The following is a 19,031-nucleotide window of genomic DNA, read 5'->3' as shown; positions in this document are numbered from 1 at the left end:
CAGTGCTCTTAACCACTGAGCCATCTCTCCAGCCCAAAAGTCTTAGAACTCAGAAATAAAATTCAAAAAAGGGGCAAAAGCTATTGCATTCTCATAAAGAAATAAAAGAGTAAGACACCAGACAATGCAAAATGTCCTTGAACTGCCTCAAAGGGGACCAACTGCCAAAGAAAATGCAGACTGAACAAACTTGCTCTTTAAACACAAAGCCTTGTATTTAGTGATGAGTCAAAACCCAGAGACACCTATTTTGAATGAATCACTTATTGTAAGCAGACACAAAAGACAACCCCAAAATGTGAAAGGACAAAACAAACCTTAACACTAATATTTCAGTACAGAAAGAAAAAGAAAGTTACATACCAAGAACATTGTCACAAAGTGGGGAAGTTACAGGGCAAACATGTCTCCAAGGAAAACAGGAGCCATGAAAGCTAAGGCCAGCCACCACCACAAGCTGTCTGTAGTACAAACAAAAGCTAAAAAGTGTCTATGATTGTGAAGGAGGTGAGAGGGGAAGCTCCTTCATTATCAGACGTTTGTTGCCACAAGTCATCAGAGAAGGTCAGGGAAATGGGAGGGAGGAAGTGTAAAGGAAAGTTCAACCAAAACTAAGCATATATGGAAAAGCCAGAAGGAAACCTAATAAAAAAGTTTAAATGGAAGTCCCCTATGACAATAAATAAAGTTGTTTTCAGAAATTATAGGTTATTAAATTCCTATCCCAGGGAACATAAATAGTTTTATGTCAACTTATCAGAGAGGAGAGAGCCTCAATTGAGAAAATGCCTCCATAACACTGAGCTGTAGGCAGGCCTTTACGACATCTTCTTAATTAGTGATTGATGTGAAAGGGCGCAGCACATTGTAGGTGGTGCTACCCCTGGGCAAGGTGACCCTGGGTTCAATAAGAAATTGTTGGCTGGAAAGATGGTTCAGTGGTTAGGAGCACTTGACTGCTCTTCCAGAGGTCTGGAGTTCAATTCTCAACAACCACATGGTGGCTCACAACCATCTGTAATGGGATCCGATGCCCTCTTCTGGTGTGCATGATATACATAAAATACATGAATAAATAAACCTGAAAAAAAAGAAATGAAGCAGGCTGAGCAAGGCAGTAAAAAGCACACCCCCATGGCCTCTGCATCGACTCCTGCTTCCAGGTTCCTGCTCTGAGTTCCAGTGCTGACTTCCTTCCCTTCAATAACAGTGATGTGGAAATGTGAGCCAAATAAACCCTTTCCTGCCCAAGCTGCTTTGGTCACGGTGTTTCATGATAGCAATAGAAACCTCAGACAGGTGGGATACCTCTCTACCAATGGTTGGTCAAGGACCTCTGAAGACTCCCAAACAATATGAGCATCTGCCGTGGCTGTTGGCTGTCCACCATAACTAGAGGACAGCATATATTTTGGTTGCAGGAACATTTAAATCAGGCTGGAACTGAGCTGGACGCTTCTTCCTGTTAGTTTCTACACAGTGCTTCAGGGAAAATCATCACTGATTATGAACCTTGTGTGTTCCACCATCAACCAGCCGTAAGAAGTACTCCATGGTGCAACAGTGGCAAGCCAGTAATGAAAATGAAGGTAACCACTACTCCTGGTCTGAGTTAAGACCTTCTCCAGAGGAGGGTAAACATAGTCGGTACTGTAACCCTGGTCAAAAGCCCATGGGTGGGTATGCTGTAAGCACCAGTGGAAAAGCTCCCGCTATTGTTTTGCTAGATGGACATAAGATACCCATTAAGTTGCTAACTAAATAATCATGTTTATACTGATAAATCTGCCTGCTGTTAGCCGTGCTCAGAAAGCTCCTTTTATCAGTGTTCAGTGGTAACTACAGAAAGTCTCAACTCAAAGTGTTGAGAATAAGAAAGTTTTCAGTGACCTGCCATAAATGGGACTTTTCTATCATCCTCTCCAAAGTTGAGGAAACACCAAGGAAGACAGGATAGAATGAATTAAGAGCAGAGGAAGGAATGGAACGAGGTAGATGTTGACATCCTGTCGTGTAAGGGAAAAAAGCTCATGAACCACTCCCTCCAAAGCTAACTCCTGTAGAACCTATAAGCAAATAATAGTAGTTGGAGAAGTGGGGGCTCATAAACTACAGCCCCTCCTTGTCTGTTTATCTAAAGATAGTTAATGGCCTGTGGGGGAGGAGAGAAATTTCAGTAGTATAGTTACAAGAGTAAGGAGTCCACACTCCTGCTAATAACCTCTCACCCAAATCCTGTAACCAATCTTAATGAAACTCACCAGGTGGTCAAAATACAAATAAACAAATAAAGACATAAAAGTAGGTAGAGGAGGGACTAGGTAGGAAGAGGAAGGGTGTGAGAGGGAGAGGAAGGGAAGCAAGTAAGGGCCACTGGGTAAATATGATGAAAACATATGCATGCATAAATATCCCACAGTGGAACCCCCACTATCATGTCTAATTAACACATTCTAATAAAACTAAATTAAAAAACTGGATATCATGCTCTCTTCCCCTTCCATTCCAGAAACAGCTGTATCTTCTTGTGCAGTGCCAGCCTCATCTCTGAGACATGATTGGAGTGAATAGATTTGGCCATATTGGGTGCCTGGTTACCAGGAGTGCCTTCACCTTTGACAACATGGAGATTGTTGCCATCAATGACTCCTTCATGAACCTCAACTACATGGTCTACATGCCCAGTAAGACTCCACCCACCGGGCTGCAGAGATGGTTCAGTAGTTAAAAGCACTGATTGCTCTTTCCGAGGTCCTGAGTTCAAATCCCAGCATCCACATGATGGCTCACAACCATTTGTAATGGGATCTGATGCCCTCTTCTGGTGTGCATGAAAACAGCAACAGTGTACCCACATACATGAAATAAATAAATAAATAAATAAATCTTTAAGACTCCATCCATAGAAAATTCCACAGTACAATAAAGGCTGAGAACAGGAAACTTGTCATCAACAAGACAATCTCCATCCTCTGAGAGAGAAATTTCCACCCCCATCAAACGTTGATGAAGAGTATGTTGTGGAGTCTACTTATATCTTTACCACCATGAGGAAGACTGAGGTCCACTTGAAGGGTGGAACCAAAAGTGTCACCATCTCTGCCCCTTCTGCTAATGCTCCCATGTTTGTGTTGGGTTATGTTGGGTGGGAGCCATGAGAAGTATGACAACTCACTTAAGACTGTCAGTAGCTTCCTGCACCACTGATGGCTTATGTCCCTGGCCAGTGCCATCCATGACAATTTTGGCATTGTAGAGGGATTCATGACCACAGTCCATGACATCACTGCTACCAGAAGACTTGTCAGTGGAAAGCTATGACATGGTGACTGTGGGGCTACACATCCTCGCAGTCACTTGCCAAGGTTGTGGGCAAGGTCATCCCAGAGCTGAACAGGAAGCTCAGTGGTATTGCCTTCCTACACACAATGTGTCCACCATGGATCTCACATGCTGCTTGGAGAAAGTTTCCAAGTATGATGACATCAAAAAGGTACTGCAGCAGGCATCAGAGGGCCCACTAAAGGACTAGGTTGTCTCCTGTGACTTTACCCTTTACCCAGCTTTAATGCTGGGCTGGCACTGGTCTCAATGACAACTATCGTTTTCTGATATGACAACGAATATGGCGATAGCAACATGGTGGTGAACCTCATGGCCTACATGAGTAAGAAATAAGAAGCTTTGGACCACACAACCAGGAAGAACGTAAGAAGAAGAAAGGGTCTCTGATGTTGGGGAGTCCCTGTCTCAGCTCAGCCCCCAACACTGAGCATCTCCCCTCACAATTTTCATTCCAGAACCCCAGAAGAAGGGAACAGCTCAGAGAACCCTACTCTCTTGAATACCACCAATAAAGTTCACTGCACCCCTCCCCCCAAAAAATTATAAATCAAATGAAGATCTTAAAAGGCTTTATAAGCAGTACTGAAAATCCTCCCCACATTTTCCAATGTCCTTATGTCCTAGGCCTAGCTTACTTCATTTCATCCTTCGCATAGCCTGTAAGCCGAACACAGATGAGATGAGTGTGCAACTGCTGGCTCAAACAACACTGACTGGGGTTTTATTGTTCTGAGATTATAATACAGTTACAACATTTGTCTCTTCCCTTTCTTCCCTCCAAATCCTTCCATATACCCCTCCTTGCTCTCTTTAAATTCAAGTCTTTTTTCATTGTTATTGCATGTGTGTGTGTGTGTGTGTGTGTGTGTGTGTGTGTGTGTGTGTGTGTAAACATATATATTCCCAAATATAACCTGTATAATGTTGCTTGTATGTATGCTTTCAGTACTGACTATATGGTATGGAATAACCAAGTAGTGTATATTCTTTCTTGTTTTGCTTTTTGAAACATGGTGTCTCTAGCTCAGGCTTGATAGAAACTCACTATGCAGCAGAGGCTGGGCCTCAAACTGTAATCTTCCTGCCTCAGTCTCTGAGGGCTGGGATTACAAACTAGCCCCGATGATACCCAGCGATTGTTGTCTCAGCCCCTCTGAGATTGGTGGTTAGTCAAACTAGGCGCTAACCTCACCCTACAGCAGCACTACGCTCATTTGCCTACTACAGCCTCGGTCTCTGCAGATGAAAACTCAAACTGCTCTCTCAACACAAAAGTCCCCACGCTGAAAGTCTTCAGAAACTTTTACAACAATATGATTACTACAATTTCAGGGATAATTCTGTGTCTGCTGACTCTAATAACAACACCTATGGGGCTGTATTTGCTATGCCTTTTTTCCACTTCATTTCATTTTTGCAAATGTATTGGGTCTGGATTTGAATGGAAATTTAAAACAAAAATAATCCTCAGGCAATCAACCTAAAATCCCATTCTAGCCTTCTGTATCTACTTCATTCATCAATCAGGACAGCCGAGGAGTGTGAACTAGGTAAACTAGGTTCAGTCTGTTTCCACAGCGTTGTTCCCAACTGCCAAAGAAAACCAACCATCTAAATGTCAGGATGCTACACAGGACCTCAAAGTGAGCTGTGGCCTCCTCACAAGTCTAGTTCACATCCCTATATGCTGAGAAATTAGCATCTTTATAATCATAGTTATATATAATTGATTTGACAACTAAAAATTTTATTCTTTGTTTCAGAAATCAAAAATTCATGAAGGTACAGTTTCCAGGCCCTAGGGTAAAGAAAAAGCCATCCACGAAGAAAGGTGGTTCTCCGGTGGGGAGAAAGTGAAGGGAAATCAAGTCATACCCTTTAGATGGTCAGATGTAACAAGGAGACTGCTCCAGCAATTTCAGATCACTCATTTCTAACACTAATGCTTTAAGAGTTGATGGTTCCATCCGTCAACTGACTTCATTTCTGCTCTGAGAAATCTTTAGAGAAGCACATCTTTAATTCTGCTTTGAGGAGGCAAAAACAGGTGGACCCCTGTGAATTTGAGGCCAGCCTGGTCCACAGAGTGACTTTAGGACAGCCAGGGCTACACTGTCTGGAAAAACAGCCGGTCAGTGGTAGCGCATGGCTAGTTCTAGGAAAACAGATGCTCCCTTCTGGCCTCCAAGGGCACTAGGCACACACAAGCTGCACAGATATCCATGCACACCCCCCCACACACACCCCACACAAATATTTTAAAAGAAAGAACAAATGAAAGAAAACATTGTTAGAGGGATAACAGAAACTTAGGCAGAAAAGTAACCCAAAAGTTCACTGGTCAAGGGCTGACAGGCCACCTGATGCCCAGCTCTATCCAACTGCCACCTTGACAGGAAACAGGAAACAACAGTAAATTTAAATACGCTAGCAGAGTCAGTCTGTGAGCAGGATTTGTCCATGTGCTAATAGTACATGTACTATGTACCCTTGCCACGGTGGACAGTGGCTGAAAGTGGCTGTGACTCAGACTATCTCATTCCAAGATACTTGATGAACTTTTTCAAGTTACATAGCCCGTTTCCTTGTCTGTAATATGGTTGAGTGAATCTGTTGCTGGGGTTTTGTCTGTGTCAGTGCTAGGAACCAAATTTGGGCTTTTCATATTCTAGGCAAACACTACCATTTGTCTATACCTCAGGCCTTTCAGAGAGTCTTATACATATAGTCATATATGTATGTATGTATGTGTGTGTGTGTGTGTGTGTGTGTGTGTGTGTGTGTGTGTGTTAGGGTTAGGGGCTGGAGAGATGGCTCAGCAGTTAAATCACTAACTGCTCTTCCAGAGGACCCAGGTTCGATTCCTAGCACCCACATGGTGGCTCACAACACTTTGTAACTCCACTTCCAGAGGACCCCACAACTTCTTTTGGCCTCCAATGACACCAGGATTACATGTGGTACGCAGACACACATGTAGGCAAAACATCCATAAATAAAAACAAAACTAAAAACCTTACAGTATCATTAGATCCCAAAGGGCACACATGAAAAAGGAAATAGAAAAGAAACACATGAGCAGAGGTGAAACATTCCTTTGTCTGGCTGAAGGCTCTATTTCTCCTCCCCACCTAGACTCACCACCCTTTCCACCACAGACTGTTTTCTTCACCACTAATGCCTTTCCTTCCCAGTCCCTTTGAGGCCTACCTCATGCCTCATCTTTCCTCTGAGGAAGTTAGTCCTTTCAGGAATAGAACTGAGGCAAGGATTTGTTTACCTACCAATCTTGAGGATGACACTATGGAATTCCCTTGCATGGAGTAGTTTTTCGCCCTAAACCTTTGAGCACTGTATGCCTAGGGAACTCTGACGATCTAAAGAATAGATGTGCATATCCTTTCTCCCCCTCCCATAACCTCTGTTTAATGGATGACAACCTAACAAAAAAACCCTGCTATGTAGACCAGGCTGGCCTTGAACTCAGAGATCCACCTGCCTCTTCTTCCCTGTGCTGGGATTAAAGGTCCAGCAAAAAGTTTATCTCTAAACAAACAGATTTGAAATTAATCTCAGAATATCCAGTCCTTGGCTTCTTTGAAAGTGATACTAACAATCTACTTTAGTTTTTTTCTCTCTCACACTGATTGTAGTGCTGACATCCTAAGCTTTCCTCCAAAAGCATTTATGATTTTTCTCAAGAAATTGTTATACTGATTTCGCCTCAGTGAAATAATAGTTTCCATTTGGTTTTATCTGATATCTTGATTTCTTGAAACCTCCGGAAATGTAACTGTGGTTCCTGTCTATAGAAAAATGCAGAGCCCCAACTTTTGGTAGTGGTGGGGTGTATAATTTTCAGAGGATTCTGAACACTCCAGGTTCTCCAGTGTATCATCTTTCCACCACTCTTGGTTAAGATTTATAGGGCTGAGTGTGAGCTTTGTTTCTACTGTGAAATGTTACATCTTTCCCTTAATGAGTCCTTAGAGCTGAGAAGCAGCTTCTTTGCAAATATCACTATGTCTAGCACCATCCTACCTAATGCTTGGCAGAAAACGGACAATTTCTTACCTCTGAGAAATTAACAGCCAAAGGAATGATTCCAGCCACGTAACATCCCACCAACATTGCCAAAGACAGCAGACTAATGGAGAGAAAGTCATCCATTCTGCCCTCCTGTAGTCACCCCTCCACCAGGCTTTAAAATTCCAGTTTCAAACGGCGCTTGGGCTGTTTAAACGTGTGGTCTTCCAAGAAAACGGGAATTTCCTCACTTCTTTCAGCCTTGCCACCGGCCGGTGAGTTCATGAAGCCCGCCGCTCTCTTAAGAAGCAAGCTCCTTTTGCTGATACTAGCACCAGAGAAAACTTTGCGCAGTCTTAGGTACTTGGTTGCCAGTCACTGGGATTCCGGTAGGTAACAGATGGAGAAATTGTGCAAAAAGAGATCTCCTTAATCGTCAGAATGAGGGTGACACGACGACCCGCTCCCCAAGACAACGTCCCTGGTAGCAGCAGGAAAAAAAAAGGTAAACCCAAGTGTCTTCTCCACACGCGGTACCAGTTCCCAGGGGTGGCACCGCAGGTGATACGCCCCCAGGGAAGGGACCAGCCCACCAGTGCCAGCAAAGTACCTTTCGAGTCTAGAGTCGGGCAAGATGTCCTGCAAGTCTCTAACAATGGGCTGGAGGATTCAACAGCAAAGTCGATACGACGCTGTCTCTGTCCTACACCCGGTGCTACCCATGGTACTTCCCTCAGCCAGGCCCTGACCCTGAGCCGCCAATACTACAGCTGCCATGGCCGCCAAGTGGCACCTCTTCATTACTCCCACTTCCGGATTGTCTCGCCGCCTCCTCTTTAGCAGGGCACTTCCGGGTTACAACCGACCTATAGGCCCGGGCCCTTATATTGCCGCCATTTTTTAGAAAGGCTAAAAAGAGATGACTGGTGTCGCTGTTGTATTCCCCATCACTTTAGCCGCCTATCTGTTAATTAAAGTACAGAAGGCAACACCCTGAAACAAAGTGTTCTTTCTAAAGCTCCGAAAGATTCTCTTACACATCTCCGCGCCCTTATCCAAGATGGCTGAAACAGAGTCGGTATCCACTCTAGAAACCGGAAATGTGTGAATCTCTATGGTCCGAAAGGCTCTTTTGCGTCGCGCTTCCGACGATTTCCGGCGACGGCTCTCGCGGGATTGGCTGTTGGCGGCGTTGCGGCTGAGCTCGTGTGCGGCGGCGGAGGTGTTATCGGCGGCTGCAGCAAAGCGTTTGGCGCGATGGTGAGTTTCTCAGCGGTTGCCGGGGTCCCCCAACTTCCAGGGCCACCCCTGCTCCATACATCTTCCCAACCTTCCCGCCCCTGCCCATCTAGCGCGAGCGAGCTGCTCCCCGCCCCCTTCCCCCCAGCTCGCGGATGGACCCTTTCCCTTCCCGGCGCTGAGCCGCGGGGCCTTGACTGTAGGCCCCGAACCTGGTCTTACTTGCGGCTGCGCGCCCTGATGCTGGGGGCGATGTGTGCGGTGGGCTGAGAATACGCTATCTGCCGATCGCTGCCTGTAAGAGGGAGGCGTGGGGTGCCGTTCTTTCTCTTCAGATGCACTAGCGGACTCTAGGAACAATGGCCGGGGAACGTGTGTCAGACGTTTCCTGAAACTGACACACCCGTCACCTTTACTGTTTCCCGTATGTCGGCCTGGGGGTTCGGATTTGCTTTGCAGTGTGCAGCATCAGCCGTCCCTCGGCCCCCGAACTTAAAAGAAAAAAGTTTTTCCCTTTTTCAGTATCCTTACTTGCCCTGTTTTGGCAATTATGTCAGCATTCAATCTTGCCTTGGAAGTGGAGCCAAAAAAGAGACTCCAGGGTCCTGGCCCTAAAATCCAACAAGGAATGTTTTTGTTTAGTTTGTTAAGTTATGTGTCTGTTTGCACGTTAGCACAGGTGCCCTCGGAGGCTAGAAAAGGGAATGAGATCCCCAGGATCTGGAGTTACAACAGGCGGTTGTGAGCGGAGGATGTGGGTGCTAGGAACCAAACGCATGCCCTCTGTAAGAGTAGCACGTGCTCTTAACCAATGAGCTATCAACATTCTCGTTTTTCTTTTTTCGGATCTTAAAAGATTTCCTTTTCTGTGTATGGTGTTTTGCCTGCATGTCTTGTGCCACTTGCATGCAGTGCCTGCGGCAGACAGAAGAGGGCGTCCGATCCCCTGGATTGGAATTACCGGTGATTGTAAGCGACCATGTGAGTGCAGGGAATTGAAAACCGGTCCCTTGGAAGAGCAGCTTGTGCTCTTAACCACTGAGCCATGTCTCCAGTACTCCAGCCCTCCTGCTTTTAAGTAAACAAAGGGGAAAGATTTGGAGCAGGTGTGTTTTTACTTTTCAAATGTTACTATTTCAAATTACTCCTTAATTTGCCTTAAAAAATTTAAAAATGTGGCAAAGAGTGACTACCTTGTTGTCTAGGATGAGCCGTTACAAGAAAGTAAATATGGTTTCCATGAGACCAATTTTCTTCTCAACCACAGACATTCTGAAAGTAACTTTTGAGTAGCTGGCCTTTTATGAGCCCCTACACAACTAATCCCACTTTCTCTGCCTATTAATCACCAAAAAAACACTGTTTACATCGTTACAGTTTCTTTTGTTACCAACCTAGGGTTTCGTCTCAAGTCTTCTCAAACTTAATCAAAATGACACAAATCTCTGGGGATGGAGAAATAATAATGTTCTCTTGCTATATGAAATTTAAATTACTTTTTTGTTGTTTTTTAATACCCAGATAGCCTAGATCTCAGATTCTCAGTTCCATTTGTTGATAATTAAATTTTTGGATTGTCTCAAAATAGTTTGGACATCCTGACATAAGAATTTATTTTTTACCAAACACTAGTATTGCAAGTGAAGAAAACAAGGTGAATAGTTTGGTTGAGGATTAGGCTTGCAGTGGGGTTGCATCATGCTAGCATTTGTTTAATTAATTATTCATTCTTAAATGCATGGGAGACACTACATAAGATTATGCTGACCAGGATTCTTCTTTGTCTCATTTGAAGACATTTTTTATTTTTGCTACTTTGAAGGGAATTGTTGTTGGTGACATATAGTGAGTAGAGACCAAAGATGCCACAAAACATCCTATGTCAAACCCAAAGAACTCATTACTGTCCCAGAATATACTGAGAACTCTGAACTGACTCCACTCCCTAGTGAGCAGGAGAAAGGCTTTCAGCGTCCTGCAGTCCCTCTGAATTCACAGATAAATGATTTGGGTATGCGCTGGCCCTTTAAGGCAATGGATGATTTTAGTGTGGTATTTACTATATACATTTTATATTGTTACTTTTTCTTACATCTTGATGTTTAATAGCTCCTGTATAAAATGTGACTCCACTGTTGTGCTCAAGTCAGAGAAGACATTAGGTCGATACAGTGATTATAGTATTTCCTTTCTCCTTTGATTACCCCATGTCTTAGTTTTTATTGAGTTAATAGAGCTAGAGGCCAGTGGAGACAGAAAACAGGTTCTAAAGGTTGTTAGTAAGAAAAATACAGAAGCAGGTATATTTGGAGTTTGAGAAATGATGCAGCAGAGAGTAAAGGACTGACTTAGTTAAGGGAGTTGTGACCCAACACTGATACAGAAGTACTGCAGGATGAGCAACCTAGTTATGTTTCAGTAACTATAATACCTGTCTGCGTCATGTTGGAGCTTATGTCATGACGTGAATTTCTGAGTTGCTTGTTAGGATATTCATTGAAGTTGTTTTTCCCCTTCAGTCTCACACCATTTTGTTGGTACAGCCTACCAAGAGGCCAGAAGGCAGGACTTATGCTGACTATGAGTCTGTGAATGAATGCATGGAAGGTGAGTGAGCACGGAAGGTAATGAAGGGGAGTCCTCAGTCCCTCACACACACCATACCATTCTCTTGGGAGATGAGTAGCATGTGGGGATGAGAATCTTTTGCCCCCTACTTTCTTGAATTACTCGTTTAGGCAGGGAAAATAGGTTTTTAGCATGGACTGTTACTGCATTTTGTTATGAAATATGGGTGTTTTACATACATCCTTTATATCCCTTGGCTAAACTGTAGCATCCTTGAGTTGTTAACATGGGCTCTGAGAATGCCTTCTGAACCTAAAATAAGTTAGCTCAGGGAAGGTCAGGGTTCACAGAAGGAGGTCAGTAGGATTTATCGGGCATTTGCTAAACTCACACCAGACTCAAACCCAGCGGAGCCATTAGAGAGCACAGACTTACTGTTCGCTGCTAAGTGGATTTATTTTTGTGCTTAATCATTACATCATACTAACTGGTTGTGCTGCCCGACATTTCTAGGAAATTATTGCTTCTTTCTATCAAAAGTTATGTAGTTGATTTGGCTCCTTTAACTCCTAATCACACTGATTACTGTGAAAACAAAAGATTCTTATAATCAAAGATGACTTTAAGGTAGCTTTTCTACAATACCCATGGCACTGCCATCAGACTCAGCTCCTAAAGATGAAAAGGAGAGTCAGGTGGTGGTGGCACACACTTTTAATCCCAGCACTTGGCAGGTAAAGGAGGTAGATATTAGATATTTGAAGCCAAGCTGATCTACAAACTAATTTCCCAGACAGCCAGGACTACGCAGAGAAACCCTGTCTTAGGGGGAAAAAAAAAAGGAAAGGAAAGAAAAAGGTAGGTTTTACGGAGGAGGGGAGACTTGCAATGTCTTCAGGTCCATTTTTCTGCTAACCTTTTGTTATTAAGCTCAACTACATAGCAAAAAGAACTGCGGCCTTCGAGGACTGTCGCTGGGCCCATGTTGTCATGTTTGGACTGCAGACGGCAGCCTTTCCTAGCCTTAATTAATCTTAGTAAAATCTAACTTTGTTTGCCTATGTATGAAAGAGTTTTGATACCTATTCAGGCTAACCTGGAATGCAAGATTTCCCTGTGGCCTCCTAAGTACTGGGATTGTAGATATGTGCCACCATGTCTGCCTCTAATATTTTGAATCTTGTACTTTAATTGATACATGGGTTCAAGTTTGTAGAAAAATTGAACAGAATATAAAGTTGGTCCCCTGCCTCTGTCCGTTGTTGATGTCTTGGGTCGGTGTGACAGGTTGTTCCAGTGGGGCTGACTAGGGCTGACACTAAGTGGTGACTAAGTTTCCTAGTTTACATTAGGGTTCATTCTGTGTTATCCAGTTCTGTGAATTTTGCCAAATTTTGGTTGGCTTGTCAATTTAGAGTTATAAAGAAAAGTTTCATTGCCCTGAAATTTATGCCTGCCCTGTCCTCTAAACCCATGGCAACTACTAGTCTTTAAACCTGTAATACCTAATACAGTGTAATATGTAAATAATATTACACAGTTTTTGTTGGAGAAATAAGTAAAGAGTATAGATGTTGAGTACTTGTGGCAATCGTTTTTCAAATGTTTCCAACCCATGATTAATTAAACCCATGAATACTGTGACCCCACACAGGCCCAGTGAGCTGGTTGTAATTGCTGCAATTGCAATAACAGTGTGCATTTAAGGTTCTTCTGTGTTTTATGACTTCATTTCGTTTTTTAGATTATAAATGTAGTTTATGAACTTGGATTGTAGCTCATTTTATAGAGTACTTGCCTAGTACTTGTACAAAGCCTGAATTTGTTCCTTGGCACCACATAAACAGGCATAGTCCGAACCTGTAATTCCTGCACTTGGGAAGTGGAGGCAAGAAGATCAGAAGTTCAAGTTTATCCTGTTGTAGTGATTTCAAGGCTAGCCTGGGCTACATCCTATTGAAAAGGAAAAAATGGTAATTTATTTTCCGTATTAAAAAGTTAAAAGACGAGTGATGGTCATTACCATCCTATGTGATTCCAGCACTGCTGAGGCTAAGGCCAAAGAAGTGAGAGTGTAAGGGCGGCCTGAGCTACATAGTAAGTTACAGGACAGCACGAGCTGGGTACTGGGGTACTTTCTGATAAAGCCTGCGTGGGGAGGATGTAGGGGAGGGGCTTGAGAGGCTGGGGCAGAGCTCAGCAGTAGAGGATTCGCTTAGCATTTGTGAAGCCCCAGGTCCAAGCCTACCACTGCCAACAGCAAACACTTCTTTACCATGAAGATCTGCCTATATCCTTCCCTCCATCCCTTTCTCCCTCCATCCAAATCTGATTCTAGTAAAATTATTTACCAGATTTATTAGTAAGAGCTTTATATAGAGATAGTTTAAATTTCTTTTCTCTTTGGGGGGAAGTATATAGAAATAGAGCTGATTTTCATGTACTGATCATGTATGTTACAGCCTTGTTACTTCATTTATTAGTTATAATCATGTCTTGGTGGCTTCATATCGACAAGACCACCTCATTTGCAAATAGAGACAGTTTACTTCTTCCTCTCTGCTCTAGATGCCTTTTAACTGCTTGCCACTTTGTTCTGGCTGCGGCCTGTAGTGAAGTGCTGAGTAAATGTTCGTCCTCCACATGGTAGCAGATAAGCATGGTCTGTGTCCACAAACATGGCAGGAGTGACAGGCCAGTGCCGTTTAAAGATGCACAGGGAAATTAATTACTTTCCTGGACTTGACTTCCTGTTTGATTCTAACAATTAGTTACCTGATTGGAGTGTAGTGTGCTAGTTGCAGTTAAGAGGGGAAGGGTGGCTCAATAAAGGCTTAAGCACCAGTGGGTGAGAGCCCAAGACCCCTGTAAGTAAGCAGCCTGTGCTTAGGATCTGATGCTGAGGTGTGGAGACGGGTGGGTGGGTCCTAGAGGTCCAGTGGCCAGTCTAGCCTGAGTAAGGTGCAGGCCAGTGAATACACCCTGTCTCAAAAGTGAACAAGGATGGCATTTCACGTCGGTTTCCTCTGTAGCCCTAGCTATTCTAGAACTTGCTCTGTAGACCAGACTGGCCTCCGACTCACAGACGTCTGCCTGCCTCTACCTCCTGAGTGCTGGGATTAAAGGCCTATAGCAACTCAACTCCAGCTTTTAAAAATTAGTTTAGAGGTTCTTTAAGAGCTTATATACTACAATATAGGGCATGTTGCCCACAAATAACTAACATTGATAGCACTTCTCCCTTGTGTGGTTAGTGGTAGCAATGGACTGAACAGGTAAATTCCCCCATTTGTAGAACTTTTTACTGGTTGGAAATTAACAGGTAATGCGCTCTGTTGATAATTGTTAATGCTACCATTGATTGTGAAGTTTTGGTTTGGAGACAATTTCATTTATAGTAAGCTGGCCTGAAACTCAAAATATAGCTGAGGATGAGCGTGAACTTCCGATCCTCCTTCTTTGCTTCTCAAGTGCTGGCATTACATATGTGACCACCACATCTGGTTTTATTTTCTTCTTGTATTGGAGTACTTGGCGTGTGCTAATGCTTCATATGTGTTACTTCAGATAATCTATAGAACCCTATATAAAGGTGTTTACTATTTGTCAGGTAAGGTTTTTCTGGGTAGACGCGTTCGTCCTGAGTTGTGTGATAAGTAAGCTAACGTTCTAGCTTCCTCTTGAGTCTAACATCTAGGCCCTTCAGTGCCATATTAGGTCAGGTTCCAACTCCGTCACCAATCACTGTGACTTTCCCATTGCATCAAAAGTTGAAGGTGAATAGGAAACTTCTGTGTTCTGCTCTCCAACTTTACAAAGATTTACTGGGAACCTTGATAAAGAATCACACTAAAGCTGGGCATGGTGGAACACACCATTAATTCCAGCACTTGGAAGGCAGATGCAGGAGAATCTCTTGAGTTCCAGGACAGCCAGGGCTATATGTAAACAGACCTTGTCTCAGGGAATGGAAAAAAAAACCACAGTAATATCTGAAAAGGGTCACTGCTAATGACCAAACAAACATGGGCCCTCAGGCTAGCAGTCTACTCAGGTGCCCAGCCCAGACCTTTAGTGTTTGTTCAACTCCAGGGGTTTGAAGTAATCATATAATTATATAAAGCACAACATAGTTATCAATATTCTTACAAATTTAAAACAAAGGTGACCAGCCTGCAGTTCTTTTCCAGATTAGTTTTCCTAAGGTAAATAAAGTGACAATATAGCCCTGCTTAATGGTCTTGTTCTCTCCCCCATAGGTGTTTGTAAAATGTATGAAGAACATCTGAAGAGAATGAATCCCAACAGCCCTTCCATCACATATGATATCAGTCAGTTGTTTGATTTTATTGACGATCTGGCAGATCTCAGCTGTCTTGTGTAAGTATTAGCCACTATATCTTTAATTTGTATTTTTCTGGCTTTTGTCCATTTATATAGTTACTAGTGTTTCACATACAAATAATTAAAGGTTAAGATGACTCTAGAGCTGAAGGCATCCGGGGTTTGGCGGTTGAGCGTGGGATGAGGATAGACAGGCTCCACATCGTGTGCTCTAATCCTGATAGTCCTTTTCTTGGGGTCTCATCCTCTTACATTTTCCTAAAGTAATTCTTTTCAGATTAAAACCAAAGTTCTGTTCTTGAAGTTTAATTTAGTCCTACCTTGTGTAAGCAGGGTTTCTTTTGTTTCTTTGGTGTGAGGTTTTAGATTCTAACATGTTTATTATAGTTGTATTTGAGTTTTACTATCAGTAGTACCAATGTAAATATTGTCCTGTAGTCTACACCTTGAAGTAGACTAGATTGCACTTAATAAGGATACATGAACAGAGCACGGTCCTGGGGAGTTACTCACTTTTGAATACTTCCCATGAAGAGCCTTAGTAAAGGACTGCCTCTGTGTTTTTTTGTTTTTTTGTTTTTTTGTTTTTTTTTTTTTTTTGTTTTTTTGGTTTTTTTTTTTTTTTTGTTCTTTTTTTTTTTTCGGAGCTGGGGACCGAACCCAGGGCCTTGCGCTTCCTAGGTAAGCGCTCTACCACTGAGCTAAATCCCCAGCCCCCTGCCTCTGTGTTTGATGAGGTAAGTCAGGCAGGGGAGAGCTTAGGCGCTTGGAGTAGGCAGCCTCTGGCCTTACCTTTCAGAAAACTCTTGGTGTTGCTTGTGTAGAGCATTCCTATATGTAGGAGTGCAGGTTTGTAATCCCAGCTAATCGGGAGGGTGAGGCAGGAGGATGGATAACATGAAGCTTTAGCTTAGATACTGGTGAGGGGTCTGGTGCATGGACTGTTGAGCTGTACTATGTATAATGGATGACAAGATTTATGATCTGAAGAAAAATGAACCTTGCCCAGCATCACTTAGCTATTAGGTTGCTTCACTTTAACCCTTGATTTCCTTACTTTTTATTTTTAAAAAAAATTTCAGGTACTTGTAGGGATTTTTTTTAAAAAGCTAAAGAGAACTAATTTAGATACTTTAAGTAATATCCCATGCTTAGTAACAACTTTGTGGGATTGGGGCTTGAGGCAGAGTTTCTCTATTTAGCCCTAACTGTCTTGGAATTCACTCTGTAGTAGACCAAGCTGGCCTTGAAGTTAGAGACCCACCTGCTTCTGCCTCCTGAGTGCTGGGATTAAAGGCCGTGCCACCACTTGGCTAACTTTAATACATACTATCACTTACCTAATTCTTTTTTTTTTTTTATTTGTATGGGTATCTTGTCTGCATTCTTATGACTTTTTACTACATGCATTTCTGATGCTGTCAGAGGCCAGAAGAGGGGGGTCAAATCCTCTGGACTGGAGTTACATACAGATGGGTATGAGCATTGTGTAGGTGTTAGGAATTGAACTCAGATCCTCTGGAGCCATCTTTCCAGCCCCCTCCCCCAGTTTGTCTTTTTGGTTGGTTGGTTGGATGAAAACATGGTTCCTCTGTGTAGCCCTGGCTGTCTAGGAACTTGATTTGTAGGTCAGGCTGTCCTCAAACTCAAATCTGCCTGCCTCTATCCCCAAGTGCTGGGATTCTATACTGACACACCCGGTGCTTTGTCTCCCTTGTTATACTCCAGCTTTGTTTGTTTGATATTTTCTGTGTATAGGTGTTTTGTCTCCATGTATGTCTGTATACCATGTACTCTGTATATGCGGTGCCTTCAGAAGTCAGAAGACAACATTGACTCCCCTGATACTGGAGTCACAGACCCTCATGATGTGGGAGCTGGGGATCAAACCCAGGTCCTCTGGAGAGCAACCAATGCTCTTAACCACTCACTAAGCTGCCTCTCCACCCCTGTACTGCAGTGCAGCTTAAGTGTGTGTTCCTCCACATAGAGTTGAGTTTTAGACAGCTGGAAAGCTTCTCTGTTCTTCAAGACCCATAAAGACACTGTGACTGGCTCGGTGTACTGCAGTCTCTGAAAACCTTCATTATCAATAGCGTTCTGCTGCTGGAGTCTTCTGCCTTACCCTTCTCTTCTGGAATTTCCATCTGTGGGCCTTTGGGTTTTATTTTAAAAAGCAACTCTTAAACTATGAGTTCCTTAAGCAGCCGGAAGTCATTGTTGAAGTAATAATATTCTATTAGAGATTTCTTAGTTGATTCAGAATAAACTTAGCAAATCTAAAGCTACTAGTATTTAGCTTTTGTTTTTAATCACTAAAGGAATTATAAAATAGTTTGATAAAAATAGAAGCTATGTAGTGGAAAAAAAACACAAGGTTTTGGTCAGTAGGTGTGTTAACTGGGTGCTTAAGAGTGCTGAGCCTTGGCTTTTACACCATAAGATCATTCTAGGTGATGCAAATCTGTTTGTTTAAACAGCAGCACTGGGCTAGAGAGATGGCTCAGTGGTTAAGAGCTCTGACTGCTCTTCCTGAGTTCAATTTCCAATAACCATATCGTGGCTCATCTATAATGGGATCTGATGCCCTCTTCTGGTGTGTCTGAAGACAGCGACTGTACTTATATACATAAAATAAATCTTAAAAAGCAAAACAAACCACAGCAGCATTGTCCACTTTTGACTTTCTTTGTGTGTGGAAATGTGCAGGTTGATGCCATGCCAGGCAGTTCTGTGGGGCTCTAACTTTGCATGTTTGTTTCTGTTCTCAGTTACCGAGCTGATACACAGACATACCAGCCGTATAACAAAGACTGGATCAAAGAGAAGATCTACGTGCTCCTCCGTCGACAGGCCCAACAGGCTGGGAAGTAATTGAGTTGGAAGCGTTAGGGGCTGGGGGTGGACTTGGAACAGGTGCCCACAGCGCGCTGTAGTGAACCTTTTGTATGATAGTGAGCCTGTTTCCGCTGTGTTACACTCGAGCCAAGATTGAATGTCTGACGTGAACCGTGAATGATCTTTTCACTCTGAAGCCACCGTTGCCCCTTTGCTCCTTTACTTTCGTTTTTTTACTTAAACATTTTTATGAAAATTCAGATAGAAAGCATTTTTGCCATTTAAGGTTGGTTCCAATCCTTGAAACTGTCCGAGTCTGCTTTATAGCAGTGAGCGCACTAACCCTTCGTGGGGGGTGGGGTGGGGACAAGGTTAGTTATGTCCTCTGGGAAAGTCTTAGTGAAAAATAAAGAAATGTTCTGTAGTTGTATTTTCTCACTGAGTGGTTTTCTTATTTGTTTTTTGTCTCTAAATATTGAATTGTCTGACAGACCATTTCTGTTTTAAAATCAGCAGGCTGCTACACAGAGGACTTGAGTTCACATTTGGACACATTTTACTGTGATTTCTATGACAATAAGCCTTTACCTCATTTTTTCCAGCAATCAATAGATCTCAATTGTAGTGCCAATATTTGTATCTATTATGGCTACAAGTATAAGATGTTTCTA

At 42.9% G+C, this 19,031-nt stretch overlaps 2 protein-coding genes and 1 long non-coding RNA gene across 8 annotated transcripts in view; 2 read left to right on the top strand and 1 right to left on the bottom strand.

Annotated features, from left to right (window-relative positions):
- Positions 1 to 4,245, top strand: part of LOC134479447 (uncharacterized) — a 45,078-nt gene extending 40,833 nt beyond the window's left edge. The window contains exon 2 of the long non-coding RNA XR_010052737.1: positions 2,510 to 4,245. This is a non-coding gene — a long non-coding RNA (uncharacterized LOC134479447). The remainder of the gene's footprint in view (positions 1 to 2,509) is intronic.
- Slc39a9 (solute carrier family 39, member 9) overlaps positions 1 to 8,195 on the bottom strand; it is a 38,877-nt gene extending 30,682 nt beyond the window's left edge. For 3 of the 5 annotated variants that reach the window (NM_001399670.1, NM_001399666.1, NM_001399668.1), the window contains exon 1: positions 7,420 to 8,195. In NM_001399670.1, coding sequence (NP_001386599.1) covers positions 7,420 to 7,515 — 96 coding nt within the window. In that variant the 5' untranslated portion in view covers positions 7,516 to 8,195. The remainder of the gene's footprint in view (positions 1 to 7,419) is intronic. The other 2 variants (NM_001399665.1, NM_001034929.2) reach the window with 1 other exon arrangement.
- Positions 8,196 to 8,531: 336 nt separating this feature from the next.
- On the top strand, positions 8,532 to 18,798 carry Erh (ERH, mRNA splicing and mitosis factor). 2 transcript variants are annotated; one of them, NM_001109442.2, is made up of 5 exons: positions 8,532 to 8,631; positions 9,523 to 9,579; positions 11,130 to 11,217; positions 15,438 to 15,558; positions 18,294 to 18,798. In NM_001109442.2, the coding sequence occupies exons 1-5, from the start codon at positions 8,629 to 8,631 to the stop codon at positions 18,394 to 18,396; spliced, it is 372 nt and encodes a 123-aa protein (NP_001102912.1). In that variant the 5' UTR covers positions 8,532 to 8,628; the 3' UTR covers positions 18,397 to 18,798. The 2 variants fall into 2 exon arrangements, with proteins under 2 accessions (NP_001102912.1, NP_001406426.1); NM_001419497.1 differs by lacking the exon at positions 9,523 to 9,579.
- Positions 18,799 to 19,031: the final 233 nt, after the last annotated feature.

This window comes from Rattus norvegicus, chromosome 6 (assembly GCF_036323735.1).
Source record: "Rattus norvegicus strain BN/NHsdMcwi chromosome 6, GRCr8, whole genome shotgun sequence".
NCBI classification, from domain to species: domain Eukaryota; kingdom Metazoa; phylum Chordata; class Mammalia; order Rodentia; family Muridae; genus Rattus; species Rattus norvegicus.
Note: the sequence above shows the minus strand (reverse complement) of the source record. Positions and strands in the feature narration are given on the sequence as shown.